At 40.0% G+C, this 19737-nt stretch overlaps 2 protein-coding genes across 2 annotated transcripts in view; one reads left to right on the forward strand and one right to left on the reverse strand.

Annotated features, from left to right (window-relative positions):
* METAP1D (methionyl aminopeptidase type 1D, mitochondrial) overlaps positions 1–15096 on the reverse strand; it is a 69555-nt gene extending 54459 nt beyond the window's left edge. The window contains exon 1 of the mRNA XM_033111390.1: positions 14993–15096. Within this exon, the coding sequence (XP_032967281.1) occupies positions 14993–15032 (40 nt within the window). The 5' untranslated portion in view covers positions 15033–15096. The remainder of the gene's footprint in view (positions 1–14992) is intronic.
* Positions 15097–15189: 93 nt separating this feature from the next.
* The window catches only part of SLC25A12 (solute carrier family 25 member 12), a 159287-nt gene continuing 154739 nt past the window's right edge, over positions 15190–19737 (forward strand). The window contains exon 1 of the mRNA XM_033111382.1: positions 15190–15319. Within this exon, the coding sequence (XP_032967273.1) occupies positions 15302–15319 (18 nt within the window). The 5' untranslated portion in view covers positions 15190–15301. The remainder of the gene's footprint in view (positions 15320–19737) is intronic.

Below are 19737 nucleotides of genomic sequence, written 5' to 3' on the forward strand. Positions count from 1 at the left end.
CTTTGCTGATCACAGCGCCCCTGCGCTCAGGCAGCCGTGCCCCGAACAGCTGCTATTCAGAGCATAACGTAGGGGAGAAATGACCGAAGACAACAGAGAGGAGCTGTCCTTGGAAACAGCAATTCTTAGAGGGGCTGCTTCTGAGCAGCATTGGCCAGTTGGCAGAGAGTATGGCGAGGGTGTTCTTTTCATCCCTGACCTATTCCTGTTTGATCTCACAGGAAAATCAGAACCTCACTGATGATAGACACAGGATATGTGATGCCCCAAATTCAGAATTATCACAATGCTGAACAGAAAAACAAAAGTGTGATATATAGCCTCAAAATGTGAGCGATAAAAGGATTTCAAAAGTTAATTTTCCTAAGTTAATATTGCAGTCATTAATAAGCTGTCTCTTATGGCTGTGGTAGAATTTTTTTAAAATCGTGGTCGTATTACTAGTGGCCCTCCCTAGGAGGACAATAATTTTAGAATGCCTACTCTTTCCATCGGTGGTTAGACCGTGGGTAACTTTTACTTTCTTCGTTATAGATTTCTACAATATCTTCATGGTACCACTGTGAATACTCATAGTTATTCAGGGCTTCTTTTGTGTCCCGCACTGTACTGAGAGCTGTTGGGGTAGCCACGCCTCCATGACGGTCCCCAGTGACCCAGCCTCCTGGTAGCCACACTGTGCTGATCTGTGTGATCAGTAGTAGCACATGGCAGGAGTGAGGGGGAGTCACTTCTGAGATTAGGTTAAAAAAGACTGGTTTCTGTCATAGGCACTCTGGTTCTCTCTCTCTCAGATCACCAGTTCTGGAAGAAGCAAGGCTGCCCTGTTGTGGGCAGTCCTACGGAGAGACACAGGTGTCCAGAAAGTGAAGTGTCCACAAGGAACTGAGGCCTGCCAAGAGCCATGGGAGTGAGCTTGGAAGAGGGTCCTCCAGGCCCAGTCAAGTCGTGGGATGACTGCAGCTCCAGCCAACAGCTTACCTGCAACCTCATACGAGACCCTGAGCCAGAAGCACCCCGCTAAGCCACGTCTGGATTCCTGGGCCTCAGAAACTGTGACATATTAAGTGTCTGCAGTCGGGGTAATTTGTTACACAGCGATGGGTAACTAATACAGCTGCACAGGCATTATTTCTTTAATCGTTGTAATAGCCAGTAAAGTAGGTTTGTTTCATCCCCATTTTAAAAGTGAAGAAGTTAAAGCTTAAATAGGTAACTAACATGTCAAAGGTTCTACAACTAAAAAGCAGCAGTGTCAGGATTCAAACCTAATGCAGTCTGACGAGAACCCACAATCTTAGCCACTGCTATACAGCCTTCATCATATTACTGGCATAATCAGAAAATATATTTTTAAAGTATTTTCATTCCTAGAGAAAGAAATTCCCACTCTTCCTTCACTCCTGTCTCAGAGGTATAGAGACAGTCTGCCCACTTCCAAGGGGGGATTTTCCCCCTTCTCTTCCTCCCATTCCTTTCCACCTCTTTCAGGTCTGTTCTTTCTCCCAAAAGCTCCCTGATCTCCAGGATTTGCAGCAGTCCTTATTCTTTACCAGTTTCCTTCCTTCCCTCTACTTGTAAATATAACCAGGGCCTCTATTTCAAAACAAATAAAACATATGTCCACACAAAACTTGTACACAAACGTCCCTCGCAACATTATTCACAAAAGCCAAAAAGTGGAAGTACCCCAATGTCGAACAACTGGTGAATGGATAAACAAAATGTGATGCCTCCATACAGTGAAATCTTGTTTGGCAACAAAAAGGGATGAAGTACTGATATATCCTACAACACGGATGAATCTTGAAAACATCGTGCCAGGTGAAAGAAGCCAGCCACAAAAGACCAAACTGTGTGATTCCCTTTACTAGAAATGTCCGGAATAGGAACTACAGAGACAGAAAGTAGATGAGTAGTTACTGAGGGCTGGTGGGGATGGGAGGGACGGGGCAGCCCTGCTGATGGGTAAGAGGTTTATTTGGGGGGTGATGCAATATAAAATCGATTGTGGTGATGACTGCACAACCCTGTGAATATACTAAATACCACTGAATTGTATGTATACTTTAAATAGGTGAATTCTATGGTCAATGAATTACATCTTGATAAAGTAGTTATTAAAAAGGAACTGAAAATCTGCACAGTTCTCTGCAGCCACCACCGCTATCACTTTTCATCCCTTCCTTCTACAGCTGAAATTTTGGTCTAAGTCATTAGGATTTCCTAGTGGCCAAATTCACTGACCTTTACTGAGTCATCCCGAAACTTCCTACTAAACTTCTTTTCCTGACGAGGCTATTCGGTTCTGCCAACTCCTTTTCTTCTGCTTTGGCGGCAACTCTCCTTCTTTAGGTCCCCTTTCCAACCACCAGGTCCTGATTATTTCTCCTCTGTATCGTTTTTTCTTGAATCCATCTCTCCCGTTCTATCCTGCAGTCATGGCAGCAGTTTAGGCCCCTACCACTCTGTTTCTGCCACTACCTCCTAACTGATGACAATGGCTTTCCCTCTCCAGTACACCTAGAACACCGCCAGCAGCAGATTAAAATGGAGACACCATTTCACTTTTTTGTCAAAAACCTTCAATGGTCTCTGCTGCCTATAACAGAAACCCTAAGGTGGTCTTCGAGCACCTGGTCCTAACCTGTGTTAGCAACCTTCATCTCCTGGAACTCCCCGACACAAACTCTCACCTCCAGCCAAACCCACCATTCTAGAACGCTCTGAACATGTCTTGACTTTTCCTGCATCCACATGGTGTTCCCACCCTTGCCCTGCCTCATCCCCATAGGGATGCCCCTCGGCCTCTGCCAGCCTCTCTGCAGACCACCTTACTCCTCCTTCAAGGCCGAAGTCCACTCTCATTTCTCCCGTGATCCATTACTCCAGCCTCAAATGATCTTCCCTTCCTTTTATTCCCAGGGCACTGTTACACTGTTTTGCATTGTTATACCGTGTTTCCCCGAAAATAAGACCAGGTCTTATATTAATCTTTGCTCCAAAAGATGCATTAGGGCTTATGTTCAGGGGATGTCATCCTGAAAAATCATGCCAGGGCTTATTTTCTGGTTAGGTCTTATTTTCAGGGAAAGACGGTATGTATTAGGCTTCTTTTTCCAATTGAACTAAAAACTATATAACTCAGTTCTGAAGTCGCCTCCATCATGAAACCGCATACTACTACCCCCCAAATTTCCAGTTCTTTCTTCATTGCTGCTATACCTGTCCTTTGACCTTGCTGGGAATTCTCATCTTAGGACAACTCCTTTTTTTAACACCAAACTATCAGCCTCTTCTCCTTTTACTTCTATATTCTAGATTATTCATTGTAATAATAATGAACCCAGCCACAAACAATACCGACAAGATCCATGTCCTTAGGAAACTTCTTGCCTAGGCTCAACTTCAGAATTCATTTATTTAATCCCCTGTTGCCAAACCCCACTTCTGCTACTCCCAGGTCCTTCCAGTGCATCCATCTGGAAAATTCCAATCAATCCACCTATCTGTCCTCATTCTTTTACACACACAAGATGATGCCCATTTGAAGAAAATCACACAGTGGCAACAAATGGGGCCACTACAAACACACTCTCTCTAATTTCACTTGGATCGCAACAGTGTGGGGAAATCCTATTATTCCTTATAATTTTTTTCCTCCTATTTCCCAATCCCCTACCGTGTTTCATCTCTAATCTCTGCAAAAATGTACAGAAAGAAATAGAAGTCATTGAGGGACAAGCAGCTTCTTTAATTTTCTGTCCTTTCTCACTTGAAAAACTATCTGCATGTACCTCTATCACTTCCTCCAACCCTAAAGGAGAAGGAATCTGGTATCCTTACCCCTTCTTACACACATGCCTCAGCTGTCCCATTTAGGTGGCCCCAAATCCTGTCATTCTACTGTCAAAAGTAGCTATCTCCAACCTGCCCTCTGGCTACGTCCGAGCTCTCACCCTGGTTGCCTTCCATATTACATGGCAGAGCTCCCAGAAAGCGGACACAGCTCTCACTTTTCTCTCTGCCCTTGGACAAGGGGCCCTCTCTGCTCTAGACTCCTCATCCGACCAGGCCCTCCTCGCACAGGAGGGCTCAGCCCGGCCTTCTCTTCCTCTGTGAGGGTGAAGACTCCTCAGTCTCTACTGGATGATCCCACTGCACTGGTTGCTTATCTCTGTCTGTCTCTACCTTCCTCTGTCGCAATAATTGACTTATATGTCTGATTCCCCTAAAGGACTATGAACTCATGGAGGACAAATCTGTGTATTCCAAGTCCAGTCCGGTATTAATGGCATATCCCCATCAGGTTCCTTTTGTGTTTCCCTAACACTCAGGTCAAATCTCCTCTCTCCCCATTAATTTGTGCACTGTTGCTTTGTGATCAGAGAATGCAGTTCATACAATTTTTCTTTCTAGAACTAACTGAGGTTTTTAGCGGCATAACTTACCAAGTTTTAGCCTATTTCATGTATATTTGTAAAAAAAAAACTTTAATACAAGGTATCAAATTTAAGATTTACAACATTCTGACCTTCGGTGACCTTATTATGTCTATTTAAATTGCCAGATTAGAAGCATGCTAAAGTTTCCCACTATGATTGTAGTTTTACACATTTTCCCCTTTTGTTTCTAACAACTCTTGCTTTATGTATTCTAACATGTTATTGGATTTATAATGATATTTTCTTAATAACTTTATTGTATCACCATAAACTAACCACTTTTCATTCATTTACACAAAAAATCTTTATTGAATGTTTATTATTGCCAGGCACTGTTCTGGGTGCTTGGGATACATCAGGGAGCAAAACGAACAAAAATCCTCCTTGTGGAGCTTACGTTCTAGTGGGGAGATGGGCAACAGACAATAAACATGACAGATAAGTAAATCATACAGTGTGTAGAAAGTGTTGAGGGCTAGGAGTAGGGCCTTATAGGACATTATAAGGACTTTGGCTTTTACTCTGAATGAAACTGGTTTTCAGCAAAACAATGACATGATCTGACTTACATTTTTAAAAGATCTGTCTGGCTGCTATGTTGAGTACGCGAGGGCAAGTGTAGAAGCAAAAAGACCAGTAGTGGGTCACTGAGGTAATCTAGATAAGATAGGAGAGTGGCTCAACTCAGGTTGGTGACAGTGGGGGTGACAAAAATGTCTGCACTCTGAGTGTATCTTTAAAGGTAAGTTCAATAGGATTTCTTGACAGATTGAATACAGAGTGAGAGAAAGAAAGGTACTGGGCTTGATTTTGAAGGTTTATGGTCTGAGAAACTGGACAAAATTATCGTCAACTATAGTAGGGAAGTGTTCAGAGTAGAGCAAATTTTAGGGAAGAGATTAGAAGTGCAGTTTTGGAGTTTTGGACACATTGATTTTGAGATGTTTATTAGACATCCAAGTAGAAATGTTCAGTAGGTAGCTGGATGAATGAGTCTGGAATTTAGGAGAAAGGTCTTGGCTGGGGGCATTAGGATGGGAGTTAACAGCTTCATGGATGGTGTTTAGAGCCATGGACTGTTGAGGTCATTAAGGGGCAGAGTGCGTGTAGAGAGAGAAAAGGACCATAAACCTTTTCGTTATATTTGATGGGTGTTGCCCTAAATCTGTACTATTCTGTCTAATATTAATATTGCTACTCTGCTTTTCTCCATGGATATTTCTCTATTAGCAAATTTGACCTTGGGTTAACTTTCTACCTCAGGTCTCCCGGAAACTTGGTAAAGGTGGAATGTCAGCCATGATACTAACATTATTTATGATAAAAATGATTCGATTGATAAAACTTCATCTAGATTATGAATAAATATAAATACCTGGTGAGAAGCCATACTTTGTTGTGTGAGGCGACTCCAGGTTTTGCGGGACACATGTTGTTATTGCCTACATGTGTTCCTTACAAGTGGTTCTTTAGGTTTTCCAATGAAAAGTAGATATCATATACTGTTGCAGTTACTATTGCTGTGTAACAAGTTATCCAAAACTTAAGAATGTAAAAAAAAAAAAAAAGCTAACCATTTCATTATGTTCATAGATTATTTGGGTCAGGAGTTTGGAAATGAATGTCTGAGGCTACAGACCTCTGAGGCCCTTAGTCAAGAAGACGCAAAGGCTGGGGATGACTGGATGGCTGAGGGCTGGAATCATCCAAAGGCTCACACTCACATGTCTGGTGCTTGCAGTGGGATGACTCAAAGGCTAGGTCTCCTGACCAGCCCACCTTCGAGTAGCCTCTCCAGGTGGCTTGGCTTCCTCACAGAATGGCAGCCCCAGGTTTCTTACGTGGCAGCTCAGGCTCTGAGCATGACTGCTCCAGTGAACAAGGCAGAACCTGCACCGCCTTTTATGACAGCCTTGAAGGTCACACAGCATCACCTTCTCCATTCTCTTTTGGTTGAAGCAGTTACAAGACAGTGTAGAGTCAAGAAGAGGGAATATAGACCCTACCTCTCAATGGGAGGAATATCAAAGAATTTTGATATTCTAAGGGAGATGCTATTGTTCTTCAAATCACATTTTACTTCAAGAAATCAATAAAAGCCATATATATGTTCCTTCAGGAAAGTGCTCATATATCCCTCTCCTGGTTATCTACCCAAAAAATCTGAAAACATTTATTCGTAAAGATATACGTACTCCGATGTTCATTGCAGCTTTATTTACGGTGGCCAAGCTATGGAAACAACCAAAGTGTCCTTTGATAGATGACTGGATAAAAAAGATGTGGTATATATACACATTGGAATCTTATTCTGTCATAAGAAAAGATGAAATAGTGCCATTTGCGAAACATGGATGGATCTTGAGATTATTATGCTAAGCGAAATAAGTCACACAGAAAAAGTCAAGAACCATATGATTTCACTGATACCGTATTTCCCCGAAAATAAGACCTTGCCAGACAATCAGCTCTAACGCATCTTTTGGAACAAAAATTAATATAAGACCCGGTCTTATTTTACTATAAGACCAGGTATAATATAATATATCTTATCATATCATATCATAAAATAATAAAATATAATACCAGGTCTTATATAGTATAAGAAGACCGGGTGTTATATTAATTTTTGCTCCAAAAGACGCATTAGAACTGATTGTCCGGTTAGGTCTTATTTTCGGGGAAACACAGTATGTGGGATATAAAACTAAAAAAAACAAATGAACAAGACAAACAAAGAAACAAAAACTCATAGACGCAGACAATAGTTTAGTGGTTACCAGAGGGTCAAGGGGAAGAGGGATGGTAGATGAGGGTAAAGGAAGTCAAATATATGGTGATGGAAGGAGAACTGACTCTGGGTGGTGAACACATAACACGATTATATAGATGATGTAGTACAGAATTGTATACTTGAAACCTATGTAATTTTACTAATCATCGTCACTCCAATAAATTTTAATTTAAAAAAATAAGAAAAAGAAAAGAAAATGTGCTCATATAGACAAAATTTTGCATATATTTGGGGAGTTCATTCCCTTCCTTCCCATTGAATTCAAGAAACAGCCTTAGCATGTCACCATTCATTGACACATTCCATCAAGAGGGACTCTGTCCCCTCCACTGAAGCTGGCCTGTCTTCAACCAGTGAACAACTGCTAAAAGGAAAGGGACATTTCTTATGGTATGTACTTTTACAGGTTCTCTCATTTAATTTCCATTTGACTTAGATAATTTTATACTCTATCCCTTTTTTTAACAGATGAAGAAAGTAAAAATTCAGAAAGATTAAGTTATTTTTAATAGACTTAATTTTTAGGTTCACAGCAAAGCTGAGTGGAAAATGAAGTTATTTTAATTCATGTGATAATAAGTTGTAGAGACAGGATCCAAAGTCAGATCTTTATCCAGTTGCCTTTTCATCTTATATACAATCACCCTTGGGATATAAAGAAGCATATTTATTCTTAGCACAATATCTGACATCTCACTGGATACAAAACTGAGCCTCTTGCCCTAATGGGAATGACTAACACTATGAGACTCAACTTACAACAAGCTCTGGAAGATGTTCAATCCTTTCTTACCCTATAATCTTCTACTCCAACATTAAGTTATAGTAAGTATTCCCTAAATTCATTTTTTAAAATGCTACTTCTGTCAATAGGTTTTGCTATTCTATCTTGAATCTTGCAATTCTGCCTTAGGATTATACCCCACTACTGCATAATTCTTTCATATGCTTTCAAAAAAATTAAAGAAGTAGATACAAAATTAAAAATAAACCATATGATTCTAAACAACAACTCATTGGTCACTTTTGGAGGATAAATTTGTTATAGTAGTCCACCCTTATCAGTGACGGATATGTTCTAAGACCCCCACTCCTTAGTACCAAACCCTATATATACTATGTTTTTTCCTACACATACATATGTATAATAAAGTGTAATTTATAAATTACTGTGTTTCCCCGAAAATAAGACCTAGCCAGACCATCAGCTCTATGTGTCTTTTGTAGCAAAAATTAATATAAGACCCTGTCTTATTTTGCTATAATATAAGACCAGGTTTTATATAAGACCAGGTCTTTAATATCATATCATATCATATCATATCATATCATATCATATCATATCATATCGGGTCTTATATTAATTTTTGCTCCAAAAGATGCATTAGAGCTGATGGTCTGGCTAGGTCTCATTTTTGGGGAAAGAGGATAGGCACAGTAAGAGGTTAACAACATAACTAAAAATAAAACAATTGTAACAATATACATATAATTGTAACAATACATAAAAATTATGTGAATATGGTCTCTCTCTCCCTCTGATACTCAATCTGATACACTAAGCAGCCTCACTAATAAGTGACTAATGGGTGGGTCATGTACAGAACGGACAAAAGGATGATTCACACCTGGGGCAGGACAGAGCAGGATGGATAATGGGAGATTTCATCATGCTATCCAGAATGGCATGTAACTTAAAACTATGAATTGTTTATTTCTGGAATTTTCCATTTAATATTTTTGAAGCATGGTTGACTAGAGGTAACTGAAACCCCAGATAAGGAGGGACTACTGTACCTTAAAAACTAGTAAATAAAGAGAACAAATCAAGCATTTAACTTTCCTTTCCAGGATGAGGTCTATGAGGGTAGTCAAATACTTGATGATAAAGTTTCTCTCTGTAGACATTTTTTAGCTAATGAATGAAGAAGGAATGATCGAATTAAAATATTATCATTTTGCTAACTCCTAATGAGTTAAAGGAACCAGGTAATGATCACCAATAGCCACTAACATCACAAAAAAGCAACACCCTATGAAGTATTCACACACACAGAAAATGTCTAACCTAAAACAAGCCAGGCCTTCGATATGCCAGTTTACAGAGGAACGTTTTAAACGACCCAATTGGACATACAATAAAGCAAAATCAGAATATGGAAAGCTCCATAGGGCAGATCAACTAACTAATTGCTTCAATAAATAAATTTCAAGAAAAAAAGGGCGGGGAAGGGGGAAGTAAATCTATAGATTTTTTAAAAAAAATTGACATCTTTTCTCCATGTTGGCATAAGTAGTACTGGAATTCCCTCCGGCTGTAAACTGCTAGACAACTAGACAAAACGTGAAGGAGTTATTTTTTGGCATTGGATTTATTAAACAATGCAGGATGGTGAACCTTGAGGGTGAACAAAAGCACAGGTGAGCCCAGATTGGCCTCGGTGTTCTGCCTGGGGAAACAGTCCAGGCATTGGAGGTGGGATCTGAGCCACGCACAGCGCCTCCCTGCTTAGTTAGGGAGGCAGAGAGCAGAGGTCTGTGGAAGCAGCTGGAATTTGTGTACCAGGGTACTGGAAAAGAGGCACAACGTGAACGCAGACAGTAGCTGCTACACTCTGAGAGCTGAATAGAGACTCCAATGATTGCAAGGCTGGGCAAAGCTGCAGTCCCAGCACAACCAGAGTAGACAGACCTCACTGACCCCACAGGTACTCAACTGAGACCCCAGAAAGATCATGCCTTTGGGGTAGAACCATATACTAGCAGAGGAAGGGGGGGCAAATTAAGACCTGTGAGGCAAATCTGGCTCACTGTCTGTTTTTGTAAATAAAATTTTATTGGAACATAGCTATGCTCATTTGTTTACATACTGTCTATGCTGCTTTTGCACGATATTGGCGGGGTTGAGTAGCTGCCACAGAGACTGTAGTAGGGCTCACAAAAGCCTAAGATACTTAATATCTCACCCTCTACAGAAAAAGTTTGCCGATCTCTGCACTAGAGTAAGGGCCACATTCTAGGACTACGGGCAAAACAAAGAATAAAACCAAGCCTTGCAGAATCAGAAAGAATTGCCAGTAATTTTACTGTCTGCCAGAACAAAACCCAACATTTGTAAAAGAAAAACAACGTCGTTTCCACAAGGTATTAATCATTATGTCACATATACAATTCCATATTAGATAACATATGAAGGAGCAGGAAAATGTGATCAACAATCAAGAAAAAAAAAGCAGTCAATAAAACAGAAACAGACCCTGAGGTCACCCACATAACAGAATTAACAGATAAGGACTCTAAAACAGTTATTATAAATAAGTATATTCAAGTACTTAAAGGAAAAGATGGATATAATGAGTGAACAGCTGGGAAATTTCAACAGAGAAATGAAAACTGTAAGAAAAGAAACAAATGGAAATTCTAGAACTGATAATACAATATATGAATAAAATAAATAAGGCCCCTTGTCTTTTAGAGATACATAATGAAAAATCTACAAATGAAATTATACGATATCTGGGATGTGCTTCAAAATAATCCACCTTGGGGCAGGGGAAGTTACTAGGGGTAAAGATAAAACAAAAGCGCCCATAAATTGGTGACTATTGTTAACTAGGTAATGGGAGTTACCCAATAGACAGTACTGTTCTCTCTATTTTTGTGTATGTTTGAAATTCTCGATATTCAAAAGCTTAAAAGACAATCCAATCTAAAAAGCTGTTTTAACTGTAAAATAAGATGTTGTTCAAATGAAGTTCTGTGCACATATTATTCTCCTCCCATCTTTGCCAAATTCCCTAAGATACGTAGCATCTACTCTGCATTTTCAAAGATTTCCAATGCTTGAGGAAAGGGGCCATTTCATAAAAACTGAATACTTAAGTAAATGCCATCTTCCTTCTTCTCCTCCCCTCGCCTCTCCCTTCTCCTCTCCCCTCCCCTCCCCTCCCCTCTCCACCTCTCCTCTGTCTCCGTCTCTGTCTGTCTCTGTCTCTCTCTCCATCCCTCCATCCTTCTCTGTGGATAGATGTTACACACTCAGACATACACGTGGAGATATCGGTATTTGACTCTGTGAAATGTCAAAATGTCAAATGACTATATATTAAACTGTTCTATAACTTATTTTTTTCCAAATAACATGTGTTGTGGACATCATTCCATGTCAACAAATACCAGTCAACATCGTCTTTTTTTTTTTAATGGCTGCACAGCATTCATTGAGGGTCTACATGTCCTGTATCCTGCACTGAAATTTCATAATTTCCATGGGAGATAGGAGCTATCTGTGTTGCAGAAAGCTGTTTCAAACAGAGGAAAAACATAAGAGCATATGTGGCTTTAGGGACACCTCTGACTTACGGACTTTAGGGCCATAATCTGATTAAGTGTGTCTTAATCTATGTAGTAACAAGGCACATTATAATAGAGTTGAAAGGTATTTGTTAAAAAATATCACGTAGCAAAAATTTATTTTCATTCTCTGGCTAGCAGCACAGGTGGAGTTTAAGTCACAGGAAGCTCCTTATTCACATTAGCATTTTCCAAATCACACATGGACTGCATCCCAAAATTTAATTCTAAATTGGTTTGGCAAAACGGATACATTTTCCTACAGGCTTTATACAAGACAGGAAGGATCTCCAGTCAGTTGAGAAAAGTTTAAAGTACTTCACTCATGATGTACCACAGCCCCTCCTCTACTGGAAGGTTAAATTTTTGAAAAACCACTATGATAAGAGAATCCTCAGTGGAAGAATCGATGGCCTTAGAGTCACAAATTAACAGAAGCACTTGCAAATAATTTTTACAATTGTTAAAATAAAATGAAAAAGAATAAAATATTAATAGCATTATATGCATCTTAAATTATAGTGATGAGTACATATAAGTTAATTACCATTTACCGTTCTTTGATCATGGAAATCTTGAAGATGTTCCTTTCTTATATTACAAATTACATACACACTTTGCTTTGTTACAGAGGGTATGCAGAGTAAAGGACATTTTCCCCCTGGGTCTTGTCTTATTCAAACATTCAATGCATTTTGTATTTCTTTCTTTAGTTAGAAGGTTGCATTCTAAAAGTTCTTTCATTTAATTATGAAACTGAGTACTTACTAAGTGCAGACACTGTCATCCCTGAAAGGCTCGTTACCTTATCTCTTGATTCCAAGAGACTGATTTATCCCTTTCCCTTTCCAATGTCACCACTCATACTTTCTACCCATCCCTTAGCCCATAATGGAAGAGAACGTCTTAACAGCTTCTCAACTCAGTATGCTTTTAACGAGTTTAACTTTGAGCCAGGTACTGTGCTTGTTAAGATAGACAGATAAAACATAGTTCTTGCTCCACAAGAATTAATCTAGTTAGGAATGGGGATGGTGAGAGAAGGTTAGTGACTGCAACATATAGGGTATGCTGTGACTAAAGTGACAATGAGCTGAAGAGTCGTGAGAAAAAACTTATGCCCTTCTTAAGAGGTTAAAAAATGTCTTCTTCCCATTTTCCATTAGGGAAAGATGCACATAGATGCTGATGATAAGTCTTGGCACATAAAGACTTATAGTAGATTGATTTACATCAATCTAAATGGGTGACAAGGAAGAAGAGAGGAGGCTTCATTAATTTAGTCTTCATTTTTAAGCCTGGGGGTTGGGGAGCCGGTGGTACAAGATAATCTGTCCGCAATTTAAAACTAGCTATGAATAGTCCATAAAGGGGACCTGTCCCCATCACTAATTCTCTTCCTGATTACACGTTTTCCCATCCGCCCCTAATGAGAAGATCCCTCTTAGCTGCTGCAGCACTGTGGGGTCCAGTGGGATGGGTTATAGGAACCAATAACCTGGCCTGGCTTCCCTATAACAGCTTTTCCCAAGATTGTCTGAACCACTATTTGTCAAAATCATAAGTGACAAAAAGATTAATATGTTATTTCTATAATCTGCAAAGACAGTACATACATTTACATACATACATTATGTATATATATGTGTGTATGTGTTTTGGCACCTCCTCTCCCTTGACTATCTTCCCAGATCCTCTTCACCATTCCCTGCAGTGCACAAAAAAGAAGTCTAACCGCCATTATTTCTTATAAAAAGAGGAAACAGCAAAGTAACTTGATTAGCAAATAGAGTTTGGACCAGAGCCCAGATCCTAAGAGATGTACATTGGTGCTCTTTTCACAAGGTGCACTCTCATCTTGACCTCCACTCTTCCATCCATCCAGCTCAAAATATTGTCTCTATCACCTTCTTACACATCTCTCACCTCAAATCTTCCTATGGCGCCTCACTCATCTCCACCACCCTGAAATACTGAGGTTTATCTGCCTACCAACCTCCTTCCTCTCTAAAAACAACTTCCTTTTTGCTTTTCACACACACTCATGCTAGTCCTGCCTCACCTGAACTTCGCACCCTGATTTCTATAGAGAGACTTTGCCATGCAGTGCAGAAGAATGAGCCTCTTTTTTAAAAAATCTAAATCATGTTCAAATGCCCATTTTGCCTCTTATAATCTGTGTGACGTTAGTTATCTTTAATCTCTTTGCCCCACTCTTCTCATCCATAGAGAATAATATCTAATTCATTGGGTTTTAAAAGGTAGCTAACATATGTAAGTATCATATGTAAGTAACACAGTATCATGTACTTATGAGGTACTTAAAAAATGGTAGCTGTTTACTATGAAAATAATATTTACCTCAAAGGGTTGTTGTTCCTCCACGCCTGACACCTAAGTAGTAGTCACGCGGGGTGTCAGTGGTCCTGCTCCCCACACAAGAATGCAGGATATGGTGAGGCCAAAAAGGAACACCAACAGAGCCATGGATGGGGGTTCATACCACTACTCGCTGGCAGCTGGGTGGGAGACACAGGAAGCAAGAGCCCCACATGCGCAATCCGCTGGCCACTTCTCTGCCAACCAACCAACCCCACTTGCTAGCTGCAATCCACGCTTGCTAGCTTAGCCATGGCAGTTATATTAGTGGCTAATGGCTAACTGGTTACAGCTGACGGCCATCGACTACCCATGCCAGCACCTTTCCACATGAGGTCAAGAGCCTAGAAACTGCTCTCTGGGACTCTGTCCCGACAGTAGTCCCTGAAAATGTTAATTTCCCTCTTTTCCCATCCTTGAAGCAACTTCCTAGTTCCTTCCAACCAAGATTCAGAAACTAGTTCAAATCCAACAAAGACTTCCCTAATTCAGCTATGAAAGTATTTGTATGTTTACTAAAATCTCACCACTCACACAAAGTTAACACCTACTGAGAGCTACCCAGACATAATTTCTCCTTTTAAGCCACTGGAAGAAAATATTTTTCGTTTCCCAAAAGACATGTCCTATCGTTACAACATACACAAGTTGCCTTCAGGCACATTTCAGAGTTACCACAGTTTCATCACTCCACAGCCAGAATAAGTTAAGTTTGCTACACTATTCATACAACTGACGTGGCGGAAGAAAACTTCAGACAACGTCCCATAAATCCCAAGGAGTGACTAGGAACAGATGCCACGCAGCGACGTGGTCTAGGCGAATGACGAGTGAACAAATGTGTTGTCTGTTCCTGCGGCGTGTCACTGTGTCATCGTGTGTGCCTGATGTGTCCGTAGTACGGAAAGTACACTTGTGTGCAACGACATGTCTGAGCACGAATGTGTATCCCCTTGAACCCGGGTGCACAGCTAGTGAGCAACGGTGCGAACCCCCGCGGGGCTGTCCTCCAGGTACTTACCTCTGCGGAAGAGCAGGTGGACGCCGCTGGGCGCCGCCATGTTGGCGTCGGTCACGTGGCCGCGAGCCCTCGCTCGCCGCCCCGCCCTCTAGAGTGTCCAGTCGCGGCCTGTCAAAGACCGGAGGCGCGGAGACCGCCCGAGGGGAGCGCGCGTGCGCGCGTGGGGCTGACTGCGGGAGCCCCGGAGGCGGAGCGGCTCCGGCACCGGGGCAACGAGGGAACCCACGGCCGGCTGAGTCCGCTCCGGCCGCGAGGCGCGGGCTCCAGCCGCGGTTTGCAGGCTCTCCTGAACCCCGGCGCCCAGGTGGGATGGAAGAAGCCAGTCAGGTAAGCGTGGCATCAGTATTTGTAGCATCAACATTTTGGTGCATGGAAACGTGAAGTTGGGAGGAAAAAATAAAGCACAATCTAGAGTTCAGTATAGCACTTTGCATCATTTTCCACTTTGTTGCAAATTATTACCCTGGATTCAATTGAGAGGTAAAAAATTTGGTTCAGTCACCAGCTTGCCTCTTTGCTGTCCCAGAATCTACATTACTCAGCAGAGACTTCAGACAAGACAGAATTTATGTGCAGCTGCATAATCTATGCTGGGTACCCCAGTGGATTTGTTCAGAGGACTTCTCATTCCCCAAGGACACCACCCGCTCTGCGGTATTAACTGGAGTCTTAATCCCAAATTTGACTTTTAAGAATGAGAGGATGACGTCTGCCAAATGTGCTGCCAAAAGGTGCAGCCTGCAAAAGGCCAATTGTGAATCAAGTGAGGGAGCTGATTGATGTGTCCCTAGTGATGAGGTTGCCCATTTGTACCAAATTCACTTTTCCTCTTGTCTGCATTCTGGGCCAGATTCCATCCTGTCATGGACCAGGTATTATTAATTCATCTTGGTAGCCTGGTGCCCAGTAACGAAACTGATGTTCAAGGAATGTCTGGTGAAGGAATTGAACTCTCCATGGAACTAGTCAAACCAAGAATATAAGTTTCCAGGACTTTAAATGCAGTGAAGATTAATAAGGATTCTGGGTGAATGGATGTGACGTTTCCTAATTAGTTTTAAGAATTCAGTTTGATTACTCTATAAAAAATCCAGATAATTCAGAAATGAGTGAAGGGAAAAGTGCAAGTCCCCTTCCTCAGCCTGGCTACACTCCACAGTCCCACTCTCCAGTCAACCGTTGTGTGCATCATCCATGCCTTTTACAGGCAAATGTGTGTAAATCTTTTAAATGGAATCACATACTTACTGTTATGACTTGCTGTTTCCACTCATCATAAACATCAAATCTCAGAATATTTAGCTTGAACTCATTCTTTTTAATGACTACATGGTCCCGATATTTTTATTTTTAAAGAGAATGAATTTTGGCAGTTCATTGAGGACACAAGCTATACTTCTTGGGGACCCAGTTTTGGATGCTTTTGGGTCATCTTGAAAGATAAAGAGAAATAATGTTTTCCCCTGAGATAAACCAGATGTACAAGGATGAGAATGAAAAGTACTTCTACGCGTTACTTCAAGACCCACCTTTTTCAAACTCAGATCAATTCCAGAGGTGTTTTTTTAAAATAAACTTTTATTTATTTAAGTGTGTTTTTCCAGGACCCATCAGCTCCAAGTTAAGTAGTTGTTTCAATCTAGTTGTGGAGGGCACAGCTCACAGTGGCCCATGTGGGTATCGAACTGGCAACCCTGGTGCTATGAGCATCACACTCTAACCAACTGAGCTAACCGGCCACCCGGAGAAGGTTTTTGAACATGGTAAATCTATCCTCTGTATAACTGAAGCCAACAATCTGAGTGCAGCAAAGGAGCCTGAGAGTTAGCGAGGCACAGAGTCTCAGGAAGTGTGCAGAAAAAAGAAACCTAAAAGTCCCTAGCAGAAAGTCAGAAGGCATTAAGCCCAATTTCAAACACACCTGAAATAGAACACGTTCATGATTCAGGTCAGCCAACCTGTGGAAAACAAATGCACAATTTATTTCCCTGCAACTGGAATGACAAGGAAAAGGGAACTGTGAGGATTCAGGTGGCACTACCATAGTGGAATCCCCAATAAGTTCAGCACAGAATGTGGGTATCTAAGATGAGCGAGAAATGAAGCAGATAGGAACTTGCACAGGTGATACAGTTCATCCACTGATGCTTGATTTGGCTGCTTTCATACCACATCCTTCTGACATTCGAAGGATTAAAAGCTGTCAGCGTTATGTCCTACGAAATCATTAATTTATGACATATGTGCATACTGACCAATAAGATAAAGGGCTAGATCACTGACATCTGAGATCCTTGCAATTCTAACATTGTGATCCTGGGCGTACAGGGCATTATGCTTTCATCTAGATGAGTAACCACTACTGACTCACTTCTCTACTCCAGATCTGTCCAGCTTCCCATCTGTGAAATGAAGCTTAATTATATTGTGGCACCTCACTGATTTGTACTCTTGCCATTATTTACATTTTGTATTTGGGATTCTTGAGTGAAAAGTTGAATAATTTTTCAAAACCAGGGTTCAGGAAATAAAGGATAACTTCTTAATATCTTCAGTTTCTGTGTCCAAAAATTCATTCTTCAATGGGAAAATATTTTTATTGTGTTTGTTTTATAAGTCTTTTACGTTGGATTTAAAAAGATTGTGTCTTATTAGCATCTTTTAAAATATTTTCTTCTTTTATAAAAGAAATAAATCAGAAATAAATTCTGATATTCATATATTTAAAATCAGTTTTTTCTTCCCCCCTACTTCATCTTTTATTATCATCTTATACCGTATAACTTTTTCAAAAGTTGTGTATAGTCTGTGATATTTAAATTATATCGGCCTCTGTAATGTATATATTGCATTTGTAATTCACAAATTTTTTAAATGTTCTAGGGGATTATGTGGCATGAAATCCTTTAAAAATAAATTTTGTTTTGTAATACATCATTCTGTAACTTGTTTCACAAGTTTAGATTTTAAAATACTCATTAGGATTACCTATAATGCAAGATACAGACAGGTAACCCTGTATAACATGGTGGTTAGGTTCCTAAAAAATGCCATGTTATGAGAATCCATGTTATACAAAACAAAGAACTAGTACAAAAAAGGGGGTTAGGTTCCAAAAATTAAAAAAACATATTTTTATAATTAAGAGAAATATCTTTATTAAAGCAATTTTCTGCAAAGTATAACTTGTTAATATGTATTCAATAATGTTTTCTTCGTCATCACTACTAACCACCATTAACTGAGGGCATTTTCTTTTTTCTTTTTTTTAATCTTTTTATTGATTTATTTTTTAAATTCTCCTCTTTGGTGAAATATATATTTTTTATTAGTTTCAGGTGCACAAGACAAAGTAATACTTAGACGTTTATCTTTTATATCCCTCACACTGTGTGAACCCCCTCCCCCCATCCACTATCCCTCTGACATCGCACAGAGCCATTACATTTCCACTGTCTCTAGTCCAAATGCTGTACTCCGCTTCTTGTAAGTACATACATATACATATATATATTTATATATACATACTATATATATATATATATATATATATATATATATATTTATATACACATACAAACTTGTAGTTGATACTCATTATTGTTCAGCTTCAGCTTCAGGTGTACAATGCAGTGATCAGGCCTCCACATCATCCCTGAGGTGGTCTCTCTAACGAAACAAGTGTCCATTGGATACCCTAAAAAATCTTTACAACATTATTGATTACATTCCCCAAATTAATTTTCAAAGCCCCGTGGCCATCTTGTGGTTACTGTTTTCTAATCCCCTCACCTTCCCCCTTATCCCTACCCCCCTCCCATCTAGCAACCCTCAGTTTTTCCTCTATGTCTCCAAAACTGTTTCTGATTTAGTTCACTTATTCTTTCACTTATTCTTTTCTTTAGATTCCACATATAAGTGAGATCATATGGTATTTGTCTTTTTCTGTCTGACTTATTTCACTTAACATAATGTTGTCTATGTCCATCCGTGTTCTTGCAAATGGTAAGATTTCTTTCTACTTTATGGCTCTGTAGTACTCCATTGTATAAATGTACCACAGTTTCTTAATCCAGTCATCTACCGATGGGCATTTTGGTTGTTTCCATGTCTTAGCTATTGTGTATAGTGCTGCAATAAACATAGGAGTGCATAAAGATTTTTGAATTGGAGTTTTGGATTTCTCCGGATAGATACCTAGGAGAGGAATTACTGGATCATAGGGTAGTTCCATTTTCAGATTTTTGAGATACCTCCATACTGTTTTCCATAGTGGCTGCACCAATCTGCAATGCCACCAAGAGTGCACAAGGCTTTCCTTTTCTCCACATCCGCGCCAGCATTTGTTGTTTGTTGATTTACTGATGATGGCCATTTTGACTGGGGTGAGGTGGCATCTCATTGTGGTTTTTATTTGCATTTCTCTAATGATTAGTGAGTTTGAGCATTTTTTCATGTCTGTTTGCCATCTGTATGTCCTTTTTAGAAAAATGTCTCTTCATGTCCTCAGCCCATTTTTCAATTGGGTTGTTTATTTTCTTGGAGTTGAGTTGAGTGAGTTTTTATAAATTTGTGATATTAACCCCTTATCAGATATATCATTCGCAAATATCTTTTCCCATTCAGTAGGGTCCCTTTTTGTTTTATTGGTTTCCTTTGCTGTGAAAAAACTTTTTAGTTTGATGTAATCCCACGTTTATTTTTTCTTACTTCCTTTGCACGAGGGGAGAGGGCATTTTCTTTTT

Source organism: Rhinolophus ferrumequinum, chromosome 8, assembly GCF_004115265.2.
Source record: "Rhinolophus ferrumequinum isolate MPI-CBG mRhiFer1 chromosome 8, mRhiFer1_v1.p, whole genome shotgun sequence".
Taxonomy (NCBI): domain Eukaryota; kingdom Metazoa; phylum Chordata; class Mammalia; order Chiroptera; family Rhinolophidae; genus Rhinolophus; species Rhinolophus ferrumequinum.